This window comes from Fusarium odoratissimum (assembly GCF_000260195.1).
Source record: "Fusarium odoratissimum NRRL 54006 unplaced genomic scaffold supercont1.6, whole genome shotgun sequence".
NCBI classification, from domain to species: domain Eukaryota; kingdom Fungi; phylum Ascomycota; class Sordariomycetes; order Hypocreales; family Nectriaceae; genus Fusarium; species Fusarium odoratissimum.
Genome location: NW_022158692.1, coordinates 719,839 through 740,181, shown reverse-complemented (window position 1 = coordinate 740,181; position 20,343 = coordinate 719,839). Strand labels below are relative to the sequence as shown.

Sequence of the window (20,343 nt, the reverse complement as noted above, 5' to 3'; positions counted from 1 at the left end):
TCCTGGGGTTTGCAGTGTTTGACAGTGATGCATGTTGACAGTGACCGGTTGAGCTGAGCATCAAAACACAGATGCTTCCCTGACAACGCCAGAGAAAGTTACTGTCCCCTCTTCATCTCATCTCAGTACCGTGAGACTTCCATCTCTCGACTCTACAAACATTCACGAAGAGTCCTCGAGATAGTCCTCTCATCTCGTAAGTCAATGCGCATGGATCAAAAGCAAGATACTGACCTCACCAGCATCGCCATGTCTCACGATCTCCAAGATGAGGAGGCCATGACTGCAGAAGTTGATCGTTACATGGCACGTGTCTTCGACAACTTGACCTCCGCCGACCCAGTCCCCATGCCCAAAGAACCAGTCTACACATTCTCCGTCTCTGCCGTCCCCGTTGGCCACTTCAAAGAAGACCTTCCCGACGAAGTCCCATCCGCCAACCGCAAGAAAGACGCGAGTGCCTGGCTGATGGTGAAGCGAGGCGGCGACAAGACTGGGTTCCTCTGGTGTGACACCGATGGCAAACCCGCGGACAAGAAGTACATCCAGATGGCTCCCGGTCTTACCGCCGAATTTATTAAGGAGCAGCTGGTGGCAATGTACAACTTCCAGGAGATGAAGCTTGTGGAGAAGTACAACTGGGATATCAACATTGCGATGGGTCGACGAGTAATTGTCAAGTTCGCGGCTCGGGGAACGGCTGAGCCGCCTGTTGTTGATGATGAGGATCGGCCCGGGCAGTACTTGAAGGAGTATGTGTTTTGCAATGAGACGGATCCTGAGCTGAACTGAGATCTGATGATGTGGTATGGGGGATTTGGGGGTACGACAACACGGGATGATGGCAGTGTATCAGGACTATATCGCGTTCAGCTGTTCGTTTGCAGCGACGGATATAGAACAAAAGATCATTTCATCCCATCAGTTGTTCATTGAACGCACAAATTGCTTTGAGCCTCAACTGACAAGACTTACTCTTTGTTCATTATGTGATATGTGATGAATGAACATGACAACGGCAGACAGCAACTTACGCCTGAGTTCCTTTGTTTAATTTCTGAACAAAAGAAAAGTGCATAGTAACCTGAACTCAATGTTTAATAAGTGGTGAGTGAGTATGAGCTGACTTAGACACCTCATGACATTAACTTCATAACATCACGTCCTTGAAAACCTATATATAGTCGGTCCATCCCATAGAACACTCCAAGATACATCATCATTTCATTCAGACAATTACTAACAACTCAGCCCAACATCAATATCCCCGTCTCAACTTCAGACCCAAACACCTTCTAACATCAACTAACACCAGATCAACATGTGTAAAAACTTCATCACAACAACAACATGCCGAAAGTGCGGCCACTGTGTCAACATCGAATTCGACGACAAGTTCTGCGATGACTTCAAGAAAAAGGGGAAAGAGTGTCGCCGAGAAGTGGAGCACAAGCAGAAGGGGGCTGATCCTTCAAAATGCTCCGAGTGCAAGCAGAGACGCATGTCACTGTAACTCTTTTATAAGGTATTTATCATCAACCTCGAGGAGCTAACCTCTGAACGTGTGGTAAGAGAGAAGGAGAAAGGCTTTAACTGGGAGAGCTATGCGTTACGGCTCAAGGTCATTCTTGTGGAGAAGAAGTGAAGCTATCACGAACGTTCAGTCGATTAACTAGCTAAGCTCATTATTTAGCCCACAATTGCAATTTTATAGTGAAAATGTCTTCCTAGATGCAATTGAAAGAAATAAAAACAATGATTTCAATTTTGTATTTGAAGATGCCAGTTCTAATATGCTTTTGTGAAGTTCTCTTATGATGTAAGGATGATGTAGGGTACCTCGGTCAAGGTATGGATCAAGTCGCGTACGTGCGTATCGTGGCTCGATCTGTGGCGTAGGGCTGACCAGATAGACCACTGACGAGCTCGCCAAATGCCACATGGACGCGATTGACGATATTTGTCAAGGAATGATAGCTGTCGGAGGTATTACTGAGTCAATGATTAGAGTGGGCGTTCCGTGATCCACGCAACAGGCGTATAGATTGGCCAAGTGTTTACTGGCGACCTCAATTGAAGTCGCAGAACCACGAATAGGCCATTGAAGCTGATCCCGGGCTTAAAGTCAAATCTAATCTCGAAACATGGCAGCATTGACTCAATATCAAAGCGCGATACATCAAACTTACACACGGTCCCAAGCCCATCATGAAACCAAGCCCAAGACGTGCTGCTCACTAAACCCTAGAAAGAATCTTCAAAGGTGGATATTCTGCATAACTACAGAAGACAAAAGCGAATAAAAAGCAAGGCAAGTAATCCCAGCCAGACTCTTTTATGCTTTTTATCAAAAGGGATTGGTCTACAAGTCTCCAAACGCGAGACCAGTCTCGATGGATTCAATGGTGGAGACGTGTTGAAGAAATTGGAGGTTGAACACCTCAAGACAGGAGGTTGGCTTTCAACAACAGTCCCGTTAAAATCTCAACGGCATTTCTTCACAACTGTATTAAAACGTGCAATTAAAGCAGGGAGATATTGAGTTAAAGACAGCAATAAAGGGGATATACGGGGAAAAAAAAAGGAGATTGTTACATATGAGACATCAAACATGTCAAGCAAGGATCTAAAACGCAGTCACTATAACTCAGCGCGTCCAGCGAACGTCATCATTATCGATACACCAACACGGGTGCCCACATTACCACTCAACGCGCCCCCATCCAGGACCGCGTTAGGCACCTAATTCTCATCAAGCTCACTAAATTACAGCGCTCTCAACCACTGTAAAAACGCCAACGCCAAAAAACCACGACAGCTCGCGAGGCGCCCGCGTTCAACCCTTCCCGCGTTAAAAGGGCAAAGCGGAGCATGCCTCTTTAAATACCTCCCGCTACCCAACACGAGAGCCTTTCTTACAATCTCACCACCACCTGCACGCTCTACTTCCTACATACAAAAAAAGGTTTCACGCTTGGTCGAGTTCTTTGAGACCGATGATTTGTCTGATTCATTCTTTTATTACCCTATGATTTAAAAAAAGGAAGTATACTTCTTAAAGAGAGAGACCGCCTTTCGTGTCGTCATCGTTCTTCTACCACGACGCCTGTTGGCGAGACATTAAGAAGGATAAGGAAGAAAATTGGAGGGAAAAGAAAGATTCGATCTTGATTTCGAATTCTGAGCGAGTTTGAAGTTTGCACTTTACGCGTGTTACCTGGTCTCGTCTCCTTCGTCTCTGGACGCGATCCAGTCCGGCCTCGATCCTCGATCTACAACACCACGAACCGGATACAACTCCTACAGAAGGACCAAAAACCGCAAAAATGGACTCTTTGGGCTCATCACCTCGAAAAGGCTCCTCCGCCGAACCAACACTACCAACAATGAAGCCCTACTCCCTCGCCGGCTCCAAGCGTTCAGCGCCGAGTCTACTCCCGCCCTTTGAGCCGCTCTCATCATCTCCAAACCTCCCTCGACCCGTGAAGCGACAAAATCTCGGTTCTGGCCGTTCCTCATCCCGAGCTCACCTCAAATATCCTACTCCTGTCCCTACGTCAAGTACAGGTATCCTCTCGAGTTCCCCGCCTCAACGGTCCGCTACCGCTTCCGAGCGTGCCCCGCTCGCTGCCGTCCCCGCTGTCGAACTCTCGGAAAACGGCGAGACCCTCATCATGGGCCGATCGTCAAACTCGTCACACTACCAGATCTCCGCTGACCGCCTCGTCTCCCGCGTCCACGTAAAGGCTCGCTTCGTCGCTGCTGCGAGCCCGCTTGAGCCCAGCAAGATTGAAATCGTCTGCAATGGCTGGAATGGTCTCAAGTTGCATAGCCAGGGTCGTACTTGGGAGCTGTACAAGGGCGATAGCTTCACCAGTGAAACAGAGGGCTCCGAGATCATAATCGATGTGCAAAACTCGCGTGTTCTCGTCCAATGGCCCAAGCGGGCTCTTGATCATCTCTCCGACACCACTTGGGATTCTCCTCCCTGCCAGGCTCGTGCCCAGGCCATTCTCCAGTCTTCCCCTCCTCGTCGCGCTTCTCGTATTGCTTCTCCCGAGAGCCCCACGCCTGCTAGTCTCTCTAGCTCCCGCCGCCTCCAGGCTCTGCTCCCCGGACAGCGTGACATTGAAATCTACGAAGACGATGCTGAGCCTGAGCTCCCTCAGCACAGGCATGATCCTACTAACATCAATGTCAGCATGTGCACCGATGTGACTGCCAGCTTCAGCAGTGAGATCAGTGATGGTGAGGACAACAACCCTGATGAGGAGAATGATCCTATCGTGCACTCTTTCGGGCCTTTTGGCGCCGACATTTCCTGCCGGTTGGCTTCGATAACGACAAAGTCTCCCAAGGTGTTCAAGGGTGTCAAACGTGCCAACCCTCTCCACAGCGCTATTGCTTCCGATCTGTTCGCTCCTCGTCAGATTCCTGCTCCTCCTCAGTCTCCTCGCAAGCAGCAGGCCAGAACCGAGTCTCCACTCTCGTCTCCTCCTCGAATGTCTTCTCCGACTCCGGAGATCTTCAGGATGTCCTTTGAGTCCCACCCTGCTGTTGGTAACCATGTCATCAACCAGCTCGCTTTCTCGCGTTTGTCTTCGACTCCTCTGTCCACCATCATGGCCCACCTCCCCTCCGAGGAGAAGCGAGACATTTCCAAGGACGATCTTCGCGATGTTATCGAGAGTACACCCTGCATTGGTATCATCAAGCGTCAGGGCAAGGATGCAGCTGGCAAGCCCCTCGAGAGCGAGTACTACTACGTGCCGGAGGAAGATGATGACCAGCAACGTCGCGCCGCAGTCGTCGATGGTCTTCGCAAGCCCAGTCTCCGCGCTTGTCGCAAGCAACACAAGGTTTGTAATATTCTTGACTTTACAATATGCACTCAAACTTACGCTGTATAATAGCAATACTACTGGAAGCGTCCCAAGACTCCTTGATCCACCCGTCTTTCCACGTACATACGATTCTTCGCTCCGAGAGATGACTACATGAATCTCAAAGTTTCCTGTTCAACGGTGGATGTCTGTGTTTTTGCTGTATACCCCCTTTATCATTTCCATGTTTTATTTTTACATTTCTTGTCCATGACGGCTCTCATGTTTCGCAAACTGCATAGCATCGGCGTCTTAGTTTATTTTATTTCTGCATGATGGAGTTGGAAGGGCTTAACAAAAAAGGGACCGAGATATGCCTTGTTGAGCATATAGAAAGGAAAGGGTTTGGGGTAGCGTATTCTTGTACCTGTTTTTAATGTGTGTATGGTATGTTGTATGAGAGCAAAGCAATGGAATATCACCAATTAACCTGTTGAATTACGACGATTGGTTGCTTATGTGAGAAGGTCATATAGTTGGTGGATGATCTGATGAGCATCACGAGGTCAATTGAGAGTCTCGACTCTTACGTGCATGATTCCACCAACGAACGAGGCCTGTAGCCCTTTAACCTGGGGCACATTACATTGGGGTACCCCGGAGAATGCCACATGCATTTGATGTAACTCCAAACCTCAATTTCTCTCTTTACCCGGGCAGATCAACCTGTAGAAACATTGCCGAATAAAGACAGGTGCATATTCAATGATACAACCCAAGAATACTTATAAATCACAGTGGTATATCTGTGACGCACTGCATTGATCGCTTATCACCGCATTGATTGTTATTATCACAGCATTATATCCACCATCACACGACACCCCAAATCCCGAGGTCCGATCTCGTCCATCACGGAGAGTGCAAACTCTAAAAGCCCGAGATAATCACGCCTCAGCGTCACTTTATGTATCAGGCCATTCAATTCGCCACATCCAATCATCTACATCCGTATCCCCAATCATCAACGCTTGGGTCCAATCAGTCACCAAATGAATGCTAGGAATCACGCTTGTAGGGGTCGAGCTGAAGAGGGGGTTCTCTTATGATATAATTATGCTTCCGGGAAGAAAACGTGTATAAATATGACAACGAGGTCCTGATTCAAAGGAAGCTGCAAGTAAGAAAGTTAAACTTGACTACCATAACTTGAGCTATCGATTGACGTTATTGTTATTGAGGGTAAGTGCACTGAAGGTTTGGGATATAAGACATACTGATTGAAGCTACAGCAACTCACATACCAACAAACCTCTATATCAACATTCACCTCATCGCCATCACAACATCAAACCTACAACCCAATTCTTCAATATAATACCATCACTCACAATGGATCGCCAACCAACAGCAATCTCAACATCCCACACAACCCCTCCCTCAGAAGGTACACAGCACAGCTACACGCTTCCAATTCTGCACAAGCTGACTTCGTCATCTGCAGCTCCAACTTCTCCATCCGCCCAAGCCGGCGCCGACCGATGCATGCGCCACACGAATAGCTGGACGCCCTCGATCCAGCGACGACAGAGCTGGAGTCCAGAGGAGCAGAAGCATGAGATGCACATGAACAAGATTGGGCAGGTCGCTACAGGTCCTGGGTTTACAGAGCGAGAGGGCTCTTAGATCAATAATGACAAAATAAGGACAAAAGGGAAATTGTAATTGTACGGAACGATTAATGGAATGGGCATGGAAAACACAAGGATGCAAAAAGGTCACGGACATTGTACACTACAGATTGGCTACCAAGAGGAACAGCCCAAGAATGAACACGATTGCTTAATAACTTGTAATAAACGAATGTCATTGTAATCGTGGCTATCGAATGATGCAAATTGATGTGCCGAGGTATCTTGACTCCGTAGCTCCGTGTTATCATGCTCCGCTGAATGCGTCCCACGTAAACTTCCAACAAAGAAAACAGGCTATCATATCATAAACGCTTGGGATGGCTGACCAATCGCTGCAATCCCAATACAAAACTCCAAGGAAATTTCTCACCATATACCTTAAAAGTGAACCTTTGCAAAACTCCCATCCTTCAACATATAGGCAGTGTCGTCCGAGCCAATTCCGTATCCCGTATCCTCTAGTTCTGCGGCTTCACATCAGAATTCCTAATACTTGAAGACTTCGTCAAAAAGGCCGCCGCATAAACCGAACCTGCAACTACACCAGTTCCCACCAGAATCTTGCGCCCAATGCTTCTCTTCTTGGTCGACTTCTTCGTCTTAGAATTCGTCCATCGCCGAGCTGAGAACCGCTTAGATCTTTTGCAATGACTGTCAGTCCAAATCCTGTAAATGCTGTCAGAGGTGGGAGAGTTTCCACCCTGACTAACCATTTCATCGGCTGACTGCATTTTGCGAAAGATCAACATCTGCCCGCTGCCCGACACTACTTCGTAGCCTTCCTCCTGAAGTGATTTGAAGTAAGGTAGAAACTTGGCAGGGTCCACCAGCTTGACAAGAGCATCAGGAATAGGCATTGGCCTGTCACTAGCGCCGACTGCGGAATTGGCTTCGGCCACGCTCATCACCCTCGAAACTGGGTCAAAAGCGACAATTTTGTATGAGGCCATGTTGGGCATCTCTGATGTCTTTGTCGTAGACTCTTTAGCTTCAGGTGTGTAATGTTTCTCCATGATAGGCATCGTTGGGCGCCCACACTCTTCGGAATAACTTGTCTGCAGACCCTGAGGCTCGTGCGAATACAGATCCTTAATTCTCTTGGCCGCATAGCGATCTAGTGCCGTTTTTAATCTTGTGTCATCCACAGGAAAGCTCTCGTCCATAGATCCGGGCTCGACATCTTCCATAGAGCTTAAGCTTTCTTTCACGGATGATGTTCCTGAAATGTTATTGGGAAGCAGTACCGACTTGGACGATGAATTGTCCCTGCTCCAGGACCTGGCAAAATCCTCAGGAAAGTCTCGTACATAGTTCCCCGTAAGTTCGGAAGCATGTGCCGTCTTGACCTGCTGACCTTTATTGCCAGACAGATCTTGGTTCTTGGCTCGTTGACTACTTTCTTGAGCTCTGCGAAGGACCGCAGCTCGGATGACATCGGCACTTTCAGGGCTGGAGGTGTCCATATTAGTTTCCGTAGAGCCGGGAGAAGACCTGTTCGGGGATCGAGAATAAGTATATAATGCTGAGTCCGGGGAATCTTGGGAACCTGCCTTGGAATCGAACTCTCGGAGGCCGCGGGCGACTTCATCCAGAGGGACCGACATCTTGCCGGTGGGTTCGTTGGGACGAACTCCTGTGTACTTGCGTAGGTCCTGGAAGACCTTGGAGGCTTCCTCGGGCTGAACAGGATAGCCCTGAGCCTGGGAAGCAAAGTCCGAATGCCTGTAACTGCCAAGATCTGTGTAATTCTTGCTCAACACCTCAGGGTGCACCGCCTGAATGATGTCGTCAAAGCCAGCTGATGGATATTTGTGTAGATCCCTGTACTGCTTTGATGCTACTTCCGGGTGAACACGCTCCGTCTGGGGGTCGCCGTTCTCGAAAGAGTTATACGCACCCAAATCGTTATACTTCTTCGAAGCAACTTCGGGGTGGGTACGTGGTGCTGGGTCATCCGCATTCTCGAATTTGCGGTAGGCGGGGAGATCATTGTACACCTTGGAAGCCTCTTCGGGATGTACTCGCTCGACAGGCGGTGACAAGTCACGAGCAGCGTACTTATGAACGTCTGTGTAACGCTTTGACTTCTCCTCTGCCGTCAGGGGTCGCAAGCCATCAGGCTCATTCCACTTAAAGACACCACCGTATAAATGAAGGTCGTCATAGTTCTTGGACAGCTCCTCTGGGGTAGGCTCTCTGAGACCATCGGGCTCGTTCCAGTGGTATGGACCATACTTGTGAAGGTCATCATACTTGCTTGCAAAGTCCTCGACGGGAGCATCGACCTTCGGGGCTAAGGGCTTGCCTCGCATAGTACGATCCATCTGCGCCTTCTCATGGGCCTTCAAAACCGACTGACTGGCTTCAAAAGGATCTGCGTATTGATCCAGATCCTTGTACTGCTTGGATTCCTCCTCGGGTGTCAGACGACGCAGACCGTCGGGCTCATTCCATGCAACTGGCCCATACATATGAAGGTCTTTGTAGTTCTTGGAAAGCTCCTCTGGCGTGGGCTCGCGCAGGCCATCGGGCTCATTCCAATACACACCCTTGTTGTACATATGCAGATCGTCGTAGTTCTTGGACAGTTCCTCAGCAGTCTGTGGTCTTTTGCCATCAGGCTCGTTGTGGTAAACGGGCTTGTACTGATCCAAATCATCATAGACCTTGGATTTCTCTTCAGTGGTCAATTGACGTTTGGCTAGAGGGTCATCCAGGTTCGCAGAGGAGTACTTGTCAAGATCTTTGTACTGCTTAGAATCCTCTTCGGCCGTAGTAGGTCGCTTTCCATCAGGCTCATTGTACTTGACAGGGCCATATTTGTCCAAATCATCGTATTCGGTAGACTTCTCTTGAGATCTCTCATCTATTACTGGTTCATACTTGTCAAGATCGTCGTACTTGGGTTGATCTGGCTGCCTCGTCTCAGTATCGATGGTAGGCTTGTACTTGTCCAAGTCGTTATACTTGGGAGCCGAGTCGGCCTCTACAGACACATCAACGAAGTCAGTCGGCTTGTAGTCTCGCTGGGCATCGTATCGAGCTTCTGTTCCGGCCGTTGTAGACTTTGACACCCGACGGTTTGTTATAGGATCAATGAAAGTAGCATCTTGTCCGTGAACAGCAGAGAAGAGAGAATCTTTCGAGCTTGCCGCACTTGCACTTGCGCGGCTGAAGTGGTGAGCATTGGTCAAAGTAGCCTTGCGAATGTTGGCCTTGCTATCGCCTCGAAACAAGTGCTCAATAGCACTTCGCTCCACATCTTCGATATTCGCTCCTGGTCGCATACCAAATAAGTCACCCGCCCAGGCCGCTACTTGATCAATGGTAGTAAACTTTGAAGAATCGACAGATCGATTGAAGCCTTTTGCAGCCTTCTTGGCAGAAGCTTTGGACTTGGTGTCCCAAGAAATGCTGCGACTCAACGATGTGGGTTGCTGGAACCTGACTGAACCACGTCGACGTCCATTTCGGAATTCAGAAGAGGTCGAAGATGACACGGCGGGGGAATAGTATCTGCATTGCTCGCATTTCGATTGTAACGAAACGGTAGAACGTAGAACATTCGCTGTGCCAGTGCGAGACTGAACAAGCCGTTCACTTGTCCAGATGCGTGTTGCCGCTAGCATGGTGTAGTAGAGCTATGGATGACCTAAAAGAGCTGGTTAACGTCAGTACTGTGTAAGTGAGTCAATCTTGGAACACGTGCTGGTTGCGAATGCCAGACATGTTGCAGATGCTATAAACTTACGGATACAAGTAAGGAAGATTGAGGGCGAAGGCGAGCACCCAGGTGACAATCCCGGGGCTGCTATTGGAACAGTTCAGAAGGCACGGTACGTGATGTAAGGCTGAAAACCGAAGCCGTCGGTTCTGGAAGTGAGACAGTAGTGACTAACACGGTGAGAATGTATTGAACGCGAGCGTAAAATCCTGTAAACTGAATGTGAATAATGTGAAACTGGAGAATGAAGAGAAAAGATGACGAGCTACATGAGGGGAACCCAAGACCTTAAAACACACTGGATGGACGGAACGGAAACGACGAACGACGACACGCGATGGGCCTTGTCTGGTCAGGGACGGCCTGCGGTTCAATAAAGGCCGCCCGGGGGAAGGCACTAAATGAAGTGGAGACCCTGTAAAGTTGGGGGAGTGGAGAGGACATGGCCTAAGAAAAAGAGGGGACATGAAGAGAAACAGCCAGTGTAAGGCGAGATACAACTGGATTGATGATTGTGAAAGAGCTAGAGCTAGAGGAGGGGCTTGTTTGGTGACGCTGTGAAACTGTAGCACGACTGACAGTTGTGACTCGTGTTGAAAGCCTCTTGTGTCTTCTTACTCCGTGCATTGTATCCAGATTCACTCAGAGACTTCAGCCCACAACCCGGTTGAAGGTAGAGCTTACCAAGCGCCGCAAGCGTGTCTCAACCTGCTGACGGTTTAAGGCATTGCTCTATCTTAGACACCTTAGGCAGTAAAGTACAGTATTCGGGCCATACAGCCGCTGTAACGAACCGTGACTACAGAAGCCAGATCCACTGCTCGTCGTCCATTTGCGGGGAAGACACCATCACCCCGAAGCGGCAAGTGGACGCTGTTCCCGCCCCGCCTGTCCGTGAACCAGCCGTTGACGTCAAGCTCGCAGGGCCCAGAGCCTCTGCCTGGGGAATTAATGATGGGCATGTCTGCTTACACAGCCGCTTTCTCTTGGCCGAAAGATCTTGTGAAACAATATGGCGTAAGGACAGAGTGGCTTACTTGATTCCAGACTAACACGCAACTATCGTGACCTCCATAAACAGACATTCCGCCCATCATCAAGCGGCCGCTCAAAGTTGTTAATGGTGCGGCTCACGCGAGGTGGCAGGGATGGTCGAGGTGGGCTTATCTGGTCTTTGCTAGGGTCTTGGTGGCTTTGAACCCCTAAGACATTCGATTTGAGGACAAACGCAAGCAGACCAGGATTCGATGCGACATTATTGAACCGGAAAATAACGAAGGATATCAACAAATGCGGCTCTCTCGACTCAACTCAAAAGTCTTGTTGCTATCGTGACGCCGGCCTCGACGGTCTCGGCTGAATTTAACATTCAGCAGACTGCTGAGGCTATGGGTTCTGTTTGTTTAGTGGTTGATTTAATGGCGCATATCGCGGCGATTAAACGACTCAATCCTACCTGGCGTGCCGCAACCAATCGTAAGACGGCAGGGGCTTTTGTTGTCTGAAACCAAGGGATGGATTGCTCTCACATGCTTGCATGCAGTGGCGATCCATTGCAGCCTGAAATACAGGTCATCAATCAGCAAACCAAGGCCACCAGCATTCTTTGCTTTCTTTTTGCGAGACACAAGACATGCAACGGCAAGTTGTTCATACTCTGGTAGAGTTCTGCCATTGACAGTTGCAAACCTTGATCCTGTACTAATGCTCTGCTTATCTTTAAAGTGATTGGTATCACGAGCTGATAAGTCACATCTGCGCCTCTGTGAATCGATAGTGTATTTCATGCTGTAAGTCGACGGTTTGAGAAGTGATTACAGGGGTTCCGTAAGCTGATTGGCACACTGTGTGAGCCGCAGCACTCCGTTCATTGTTAGTAAATCGATGGCTCTCAATGATTCCTACAGCGGGCGCTTAATGAAGGAAATACCATGAAAGATTTAATGCCATAAGAGAATCTTAAAATAATTCATACCTTACGTATGACCTCTTCACCTAAGAAAAGGTAAAAGCAGACTCCTGAAGTGACTTGAGACAAAATGACAAATATTTCTATGAGGTCTAGGTTAGCTGGACATCGTGAAGAAAAATCGGAACTACTTTCTATTGGTAGAGCACTTGCAATCTCAAGCTCTTCCTACGTATAATCTTTAATCGAAATTGAGATGAAAGTTATTCTATACTCCCCGTAGAGTAAGTGGCAGGTAGAGTTCATAAAGGAATTATGTGCAAGCATTTCACAGATATTTCGCGCTGGAAACTCACTTGCAATACCCATTTGTCATTGACCAGGCTGAGAAGATCGGCGTGAGTCAAGACGGCCAGGGCTCGGTGTGAGAGTCTACTGACGAATGAAGAAACTTGAAAGCAAACAATTTTTAATTACAGATATTAAAAACCTCTAACTTCTCTTTCTAAGATATCATACCATCTCTCAACTCATTAACTTTGCCATTATCCATCGTCTTCCTCTGTCGTGAGTGAGGCTCATACAGTGGATAGCCCGACCCGCTCACCTTCATGAAATCGACCACGCCAGAAGGTGCCAAAAAGGTTTAGTCTAAAGACACGCCAAGCTACACTGAGCTTATCTCAGTCTTTTTGTCACTTAGAATAAAGGCCCTAAGTTTAGCCACGGTCCGTGCTACGTGACATCATTGCCTCACCACCAAATTTGATATCATCAACAGACTTGGAAGCCTCGACCGATTTAGAGTACAACCGATCATCAGCCGAGCGGCACCTATCACCTTTTGATTCAGCTTCACGTCGATATTCTCACCTGGTCATCACCAAACCATCACAGCCATGAAGCGGTCTCAAGGGAAACCGACCGGCCGTGGTTTTGAAGGACCCCGCTCCGGTTTCTCGGGCTTCGGAGGCTTTGGCACCGCCGCCTCCGGGACTTCCTTGTCGTACCTCGCCGAGCCTCCTTCATTTGCTGCTGTCTCGGATCCGAATGTTGTTGTGTCGCTCAAGAACATTCTGAAGAAGGATAGCACCACCAAGGCTAAAGCGCTCGAGGAGCTACTAGCTTATGTACAGGCTCATCCATTTGACAAGGATGGCGGGGTTGAAGAGGGCATCCTCGACGTTTGGGTGAGTTATCATTTGACAGTTCTTGAATATTACCACTTACCAATATGAATAGGTCCAAATATATCCTCGCACATCTATAGACAACTCACGTCGCGTGCGTGAACTGACGCATAACCTTCAGTTTGAGCTCATGAAATCAGCCCGCAAGCGTTTTGAACGTCATCTGCCAAAGATCGTCGGCGCATGGCTTGCCGGCCTGTATGACCGCGACCGCGTTGTTGCCAGGGCTGCTAGCGACGGTCTAACCTCGTTTCTTAACACCCCTGAAAAGGTCCTTGCGTTTTGGACCAAGTGCCAGGGCCAGATCCTTGACTATGCCATTGATGCTATTCAAGAAACACAAGATACGCTGAGCGATGAACGATCAACGACGGCGGAGGATGCCGAGGCAAAGTATTACCGAGTTGTTACTGCTAGCTTGTCACTTGTCTTGAGTTTACTACAAAAGGTCGAGCCAAGTAACCTGGAGAAGTTGCAATCTCGATACGATGACTATTTTGCGGAGGAAAACGTTTGGAAGACCATTACTTTCAATGACTCGTCGGTCAGGAAGACAGTATGTCAGCTGCTGTTCGCTTCCATCGACCGGAAGTTGCCGTATGCCGATGATACGAAGGTCAAGCAAGCCTTCATTACAGGAGGTCTAAAGACCAACCAAGCTGGCTCGGCGCTCGAATATGTGCGAGCGTTGACAAAAATGACACAAACATATCCCGATGTTTGGACATCGGCGAAGACATCGAGCGGTCCAAAGTCTCCCCTGGGCAGGCTGCAGGCATTCGTCGCCAAGGGATCTCAAGGGAGCCCACCCAAGTTCTGGGAGTACTTAGATCAACTACTGATGGTTCTGCCATCGGATTTGATCACACCCGAGGTCGCTTCCCAATTTTTGACTTCTCTCAAGTCTGGTATCACACATCGCGATGAACCTCGAACGAACACTTCCTATGCATGGAAGTGCTTCATCGACACAGCCAAACGACTGCTGAAAAACCTACCCGCCGACGATCAACTACCATTTGTGCAAGAACATCTCTTCCCTCTTATCGAGCAGTTCTTGTTCTCGGTATCAGAAAAGACGGTACCTATACCACTTGGTCCAAACGCGATTTCCGTCCTGGTCGAAGCTTACATCGCCACTGTCCAAGCGTCACCGTCAGTGGTGTCTGCATCCAAGGAGGAATGGGACCGTCTCGCCAGTGTCTTCTGCGCAAAGATCTCCGGATCGCTGCCAGAGGTTTCGCGAGAGTATCAACAATCTCAAGAAAAGATCTCAGAGGAAGGTCGACGGTGGTTCGGCCTGGTGGGCCAGATTGAGGAGAAGATAGCTGACCTCGAAGAAGACGTGCAAGACCATACAGCTCAGCCCTCTCTCAAGGCCATTTCTCAGAGTATCGCACTGCTGGAGAGCCGGAACTTGAAGCCATTTGGCGCAGCTCGAATCATCGAATATGCATTGAGTATGGCACCTCGCTTATTCGATGGCGATGGAGCTGTAAAGCTCTCGACGTTTTTCACTACTTTGGCTCGTGATGATGCTGCGAAAGCTGTTACTTCACCCTCTTCCAGGTACCTTCTCTCTTCGCTTCACCTTTTCGGCTCTGTGTCGACTCAATTCGCACCTATCTGGAACTCTTGGGTTGAGGCTGTCCTCGATCTACCATCAGAGGCTACTCGTGATGTTGCCCTTGCCTCCTTGATCTCCAACGACAGAGGAGCTGTTCTCGCAAAAGGCAATATGGACTTGCAAAAGCACATTATTGGCCAGGCTGTTCTTTTAGCGGTCGGTGGTAGCAATGATTGGGAATTGTTGGAAGCTGCTGTCACATATCAGACTCTTACCGACAGCAATTACCGAGAGCTTGTTCAAGCTCTTGTCGAAATCCTTGATAAGGAACCTGGGAAGACGGAATCAACCCTCCAAGCCTTGGAGATTGCTGCCAAGGGCCGACCAGAGCTGTTCTCCCGCGATGAACGCGTTCACACAACATTGGTAGCTCTGCTTCTCGGTCTATCTGAGCTTGAGGACTCCACTATTTCTTCAAAGGCAACTGCCATCCGCACTCTTCTAGATACTCACACTGATGGAAAGCTACCTGTTATAGCTGTCGTTCAAGCCAACCTCGAGCGAGCGGGAACGCAGTCTCTGGATATCAACACCTTGGTGTCGCAAGCATACAACGCGGCTTCGAGTGACATTCCATCTGAAGAGCTCTTCCCTAGCACCAACGTGTGGATGAAGGAGCTTGCGCCCTTCTTGGAATTGTCCGTCAATCCGGCTCTGTCAATTACCAACAGTGTCGGTGGTGCTGCTGCATTGGTAAAGGGAGCTCCTCGATCTACCAATCTAAGAATTTATCGGGACAGAAAGGGACGTGCCATTCCTACAAGAATGGCCCTCTACGTGTCTCAGCTTTCGGAGAAGCTTCCACTGTCTCAACTTCCCAAGCCTTTCCAGCTTGAGCTGTTGTATCTTCAATGTCTGACTGTGCAGCTCATCTCCGATCAAATCACCTGCATGGAGGAGAACCGATTGTGGCAAACCCTGAAGCATGCTGAAGCGAGCGCACAGGCCGAGGAGTTCGTTTCCAAGACACGTGGGATCTTAAATCAGTTGGCTGCTGATGCTAGTGCCTGGAGTGACTCGGAAGAGAAGCCGATCATCCAAGACCTCATTGATCTGTTGACCCAACACTCGCAAGAGCTGACGCCCAGAGGGCTATACAGTGCACGTGCGCTCAGTGAGCTTGTCCAATTCCTGGCTGAGGCACATGGAGCATCATCCAGTTTCGAAGACGCTCTTCTGAAGCCTGATGCTCTCAAGATTGGCCCTACCACCGTCCTGCCGGCCTCGGCTATCATTGCTGGGTTTGGTGAGACTCTGCAGCCCTCCAAGATTGCTAGCAACTTCTGCAATAAGGTTGTGAGTGAGATCGCAGGAGCCAAGGCAGATAGTGACAAGACGTTGATGACTCTTGTTCTTCTGTCGCAATGTGCTCAGATTTACGAGGCGGGTGAAATGCCCGTGGCTAACAACCGAATCGTTTTTGCCGTCCGTCAAATCACCTCTTGGCTGGACGAACCTGAGAGCCTGAGCCCAGCCCTTTGTGCCGAGATTTGTCGAGCATTGAACAAACTGCTACCTTGTATGAAGGACGTTTACGGATCTTACTGGGAAAAGACCATCGAGTTTTGCATATCGCTGTGGAACCGTGCCCACGAGTTCGAGTTGAACGAGGCTCTTCCCTCCATTCACTCTTCACTCAGGTTATTCAAGACCATTGAGTCTTTGCAAGAGCCTAACGATGATCTTGAAGATGCCCTCAAGGAGTACGCCAGTGCCAAGCCTAGGGCGTTGATTGAGCTGTTGCGGCTTCATCGGGATACTCGCTCCCAGCCACTTGAGATTGTGGATGCCATGCTTTGCCGAGAGGTCCAGAAGATTTCTCTGCGACATGTGCCTGATCTGTCTGATATCTTTGGCTTGGTGGCGTCGGAATCGCGGGACATCCAGACAGCTGCGTTTAACCTGCTTCACCAGGCTCTTCCTGAACAGCAACAGCAGAAGTCCATTGATGCTTTGCTGGAAAAGACAGGTATGTGTAACGATCTACCCCATGAAGACCAAGAACTGATAGTCACAGATGCCCGACTCCCTGACGAACTCCTCTCACTTCTTCTTGACGCCCCCACGCTTGAGAAGTACTCAGACGAAATGCTCGCCGAATTTCCCTCTCCTATCCGCTCATATCTCCTATCCTGGAAGCTCGTCTTTGATGCCTACTCGACATCATCATTCAAGATCCGAAACGACTTTACCGACAACCTTAAGCAGGATAACTGTGTAGGGCCACTGCTAGACTTCATGTTTGACGTGCTAGGTCACTCAGCTGCTCATCCATTGAAGCTAGAAAAGGTTAACCTCACTTCAGAGCACATCCAAGACTACGATGTGAAGTTGGCAGAGTCGGAGCCCGAGGAGAAGAACATGCAGTGGCTATTGGTTCATCTCTTCTATCTTCTTCACAAGTACACCCCTGGCTTGTTCCGTGCTTGGTACATCGACTGTCGCTCGAAGCAGACGCGCATCGCTGTTGAGTCGTGGACAACCAAGTACTTCTCACCCATCATCGTCACAGATGTCCTAGATGAAGTCCAAAAGTGGGCTGATAGCCAGGAGCCTCCTGCTATGGACGAGAAAGAACTTGTTGTACGTGTTGCTAGATCCTCTCGAGAAATCATAGCTGGCTATGAAGTTGATGAGGATCAAGCGGCAATTGCCATCAAGATCCCTCAAAATTACCCCATCGAAAACGTCTCTGTCCAGAGCCTCAACCGTGTCGCTGTCAATGAGAAGAAGTGGCAGAGTTGGATCATGACGACACAGGGTGTCATCACCTTCTCCAACGGCAACATCATCGATGGTCTACAAGTCTTCAAGCGAAACATCCTCGGTGCGCTCAAGGGCCAGAGCGAGTGTGCTATTTGCTACAGCATTATCTCGACTGACAAGCGAATGCCTGATAAGCGATGCACCACTTGCAAGAACTTATTCCATAGGACGTGTTTGTACAAGTGGTTCCAGAGCAGTAACCAGAATACTTGCCCACTGTGTCGAAACCCAATTGACTATCTGGGTTCGGATACGAAGAGACGGCAGGGTTAGAAGGAGCACCACTGGGTAGTATAGTATAGAAGATAGAATAAAAAAGTTTTGCATTAGCATCCAATACCATGTTCCGGTAGAGAGATTGGGTCAATGGCGCGTCTACAGCTTGGCACCACCCTCCTCGTTGTCCTCGCTCTCTTCAACAAGCCTCGCACCACCGTCCTCCTTATTCTCCACAAATCCGCTCTGCTTGTCGTCCTTCTTGTCAGAGTTTCCGTTCTTTTCAGAGCTTCCAGCGTTGTCATTCCCAGTATTGTCGCGCCTAGGAGGGTTCTTGAACTTGTCGACCTCGGAGGGGATGAACTTGTTGTTATCTGCTTGAGGTTAGGAACGTTGGAGAGAAGGACATGGAGTACGTGCCTTCGGAGGCGCCCATTGTGTCTGTTTGGAGTATTTTTGAAGCGTAATTGGAGCGTGTATTTATTTATAGTGTGTTATAAGTGTTGGTCTATTTGTGTAAGCGTTTTGGGATGCGTTGGATTCTTGTTGCGTGTGGCGAACTGATTAGATTGATCGACGAGACAGGAGTTTCGGTCGGGTTATATAGATCAAACGAGGGAAAGAGTATAACATTGGCAATGAATTTGACGGTGAGTTGTTCATTATTGGTATGCAATGCCAGTGCTTCAGCGATATGATGCTCTGCCAACTGAGCTCAGGGGTTCACGGCCAAGGCTTTGTGAGCAAGAGCCTGGGATCTTGATTAGTGATGCAACTAGGGCAAGTAAGGTGAATAAGAACTGACCTGCTCAGCAGTAAGTCGCTGACTATCGTAGCGAAGGAGCGATGACACGAGGCCGATGAAGTCGGGGCCTGCATTGGGAAGAAGGTCTTCCCAAGGACGAGCGGGGAAGACAGTCCAGAGCTCGAAAGGTGCGACCTTGAATTGTTTTGCCTCGGGCCATGTCTCAGGCGTGGGCGTACCAATAGTCTTGAAGACGCTGAGAATAAGACCGAGCTGATTGCCATCTTCATGGACCGCTCGAGACTCGAATATAGGGGTTGGAGGATCGCGGAGTGCTTCTGAAAGCATGACGCCTATTCCCCACATATCAACCTCTGTTCCGTAGGATTTATGTCCGAAGAGGACTTCTATTGCGCGGTAAGGGCCTGTTCCAATATCGAGGATTTTATCGTCTGCTGGTTCTGACTGGGTTGATAGCTCGGGATGCCATGCTGTGCCAAAGTCGGAGAGATATGCTGGACCAGTTGGAGATGAGAGGAGGATTGCGGACGGTTTGATGTCACGATGGATGATGCCTTGTGCGTGTATATCCTTCAAAGCGTGCAAAACATCTCGGAAGATAGACCGGACAGCATTAAGCGGTAAAGGACCATTGGCGAGAAGGTCTGCCAAAGTATACGGCATGAACGGAAAGACCAGAACAAATCTCTGCTCCTGATCTCGAAACGTTTCGAGGAGAGGAATACACGGTTCTCTCAACCCCTTTAGAATCTTGGCCTCCCTCTGCGGATTATGCGGCTCAATATCCTGATAAGTCACAATGACTTTAAGCGCCTTATCGCCAGAACGAAAGACCTCTGAAGTCACACCATCGGACACAGGCCGGCAATTCCCATACGGCCCAATGCGTATCCCAGAGTCACCCTCCTCTTCCTCCTGAGGGGGCGGAGGTGTTGGTGTCGAGGTTGGCTGACAGGCGAGATTGTACTCGTCCTAGGCCATGTCAGCGGATCCGCGAGTTCTGGACCGCTGAAATTCGGCGCACCTGAGTAGAAGCGATTTGGTAGGCGGCCTGTTCTATGGCGATGGCCTCACTCATGCTGGTTGTAGCAAGGGAGGCTTGTCTACGTATGTGAGTTAGTATTTGTACGTTACACATTAGGCTACTTACATTTTTTGAATCGTCTCATAGCGCTGAGACATAGTCAACGCAGCTTTCCATTCCGGTAGTTCCATTGTTTGCAGGGCTGTTTAGATACTGTAGATGACAGGTCAAATAAGATCTAGAAAGTCAATTGCTGTCAAAAGATTATAGCACAACAGATAAAGTTCCCCGCCTGATGGTAAGAACAGCAAAGATCAGCCTTTGTTACTGGGATGTCTCAGGTTTGAGCATCTGGTTTCTGGTGGAAAAACAGATGGAGAACAGGCCCGCTATTTCATAAAGCAGAAACAAGGCCAAGATGACGAGGAGCAGGGGGTATAATAGTTATGCAATGCCTGTCAAGTCAGAACAGATCTAGATATTGCTTCAGTGTACGGAGTATAAGATACTTGAATATAAAGCTTCATCTGGGTTGATATTATTTGAGTACTGAGACGACCTTATGTTATGAGGTCATGTCGTGGCCCCGTGACTCTAACTTAAT

At 48.9% G+C, this 20,343-nt stretch overlaps 7 protein-coding genes across 10 annotated transcripts; 5 read left to right on the top strand and 2 right to left on the bottom strand.

Annotated features, from left to right (window-relative positions):
* Positions 1-249: 249 nt before the first annotated feature.
* Positions 250-792, top strand: FOIG_04888 (uncharacterized protein; the record flags this gene model as incomplete). Its single annotated transcript, XM_031203217.1, has 1 exon — positions 250-792. The coding sequence occupies one exon, from the start codon at positions 250-252 to the stop codon at positions 790-792; it is 543 nt and encodes a 180-aa protein (XP_031066796.1).
* A 529-nt stretch (positions 793-1,321) lies between these two features.
* On the top strand, positions 1,322-1,513 carry FOIG_04887 (uncharacterized protein; the record flags this gene model as incomplete). Its single annotated transcript, XM_031203216.1, has 1 exon — positions 1,322-1,513. The coding sequence occupies one exon, from the start codon at positions 1,322-1,324 to the stop codon at positions 1,511-1,513; it is 192 nt and encodes a 63-aa protein (XP_031066795.1).
* Positions 1,514-2,897: 1,384 nt separating this feature from the next.
* On the top strand, positions 2,898-5,427 carry FOIG_04886 (uncharacterized protein). Its single transcript, XM_031203215.1, has 2 exons — positions 2,898-4,859; positions 4,914-5,427. Exons 1-2 carry the CDS (start codon positions 3,327-3,329, stop codon positions 4,944-4,946), a joined length of 1,566 nt encoding a protein of 521 aa, XP_031066794.1. The 5' UTR covers positions 2,898-3,326; the 3' UTR covers positions 4,947-5,427.
* On the bottom strand, positions 2,900-10,608 carry FOIG_04884 (uncharacterized protein). 2 transcript variants are annotated; one of them, XM_031203211.1, is made up of 2 exons: positions 10,269-10,608; positions 2,900-10,178 (listed from the first exon to the last, which is right to left on the bottom strand). In XM_031203211.1, the coding sequence occupies exon 2, from the start codon at positions 10,144-10,146 to the stop codon at positions 6,976-6,978; it is 3,171 nt and encodes a 1,056-aa protein (XP_031066790.1). In that variant the 5' UTR covers positions 10,147-10,178; positions 10,269-10,608; the 3' UTR covers positions 2,900-6,975. The 2 variants fall into 2 exon arrangements, with proteins under 2 accessions (XP_031066790.1, XP_031066791.1); XM_031203212.1 differs by having other exon boundaries at positions 6,582-10,169; positions 10,269-10,596.
* On the top strand, positions 5,498-6,970 carry FOIG_04885 (uncharacterized protein). Of its 2 annotated transcripts, XM_031203214.1 has the most exons (3): positions 5,498-6,065; positions 6,116-6,270; positions 6,328-6,970. In XM_031203214.1, exons 2-3 carry the CDS (start codon positions 6,216-6,218, stop codon positions 6,507-6,509), a joined length of 237 nt encoding a protein of 78 aa, XP_031066793.1. In that variant the 5' UTR covers positions 5,498-6,065; positions 6,116-6,215; the 3' UTR covers positions 6,510-6,970. The 2 variants fall into 2 exon arrangements, with proteins under 2 accessions (XP_031066793.1, XP_031066792.1); XM_031203213.1 differs by having other exon boundaries at positions 5,806-6,065; positions 6,116-6,970.
* A 2,061-nt stretch (positions 10,609-12,669) lies between the features above and the next one.
* Positions 12,670-18,573, top strand: FOIG_04883 (uncharacterized protein). Its single transcript, XM_031203210.1, has 3 exons — positions 12,670-13,340; positions 13,393-16,936; positions 16,985-18,573. Exons 1-3 carry the CDS (start codon positions 13,050-13,052, stop codon positions 18,004-18,006), a joined length of 4,857 nt encoding a protein of 1,618 aa, XP_031066789.1. The 5' UTR covers positions 12,670-13,049; the 3' UTR covers positions 18,007-18,573.
* On the bottom strand, positions 13,400-20,322 carry FOIG_04882 (CMGC protein kinase). 2 transcript variants are annotated; one of them, XM_031203208.1, is made up of 5 exons: positions 19,866-20,322; positions 19,740-19,818; positions 18,755-19,687; positions 18,370-18,700; positions 13,400-18,323 (listed from the first exon to the last, which is right to left on the bottom strand). In XM_031203208.1, exons 1-4 carry the CDS (start codon positions 19,928-19,930, stop codon positions 18,665-18,667), a joined length of 1,113 nt encoding a protein of 370 aa, XP_031066787.1. In that variant the 5' UTR covers positions 19,931-20,322; the 3' UTR covers positions 13,400-18,323; positions 18,370-18,664. The 2 variants fall into 2 exon arrangements, with proteins under 2 accessions (XP_031066787.1, XP_031066788.1); XM_031203209.1 differs by having other exon boundaries at positions 18,004-18,700.
* Positions 20,323-20,343: the final 21 nt, after the last annotated feature.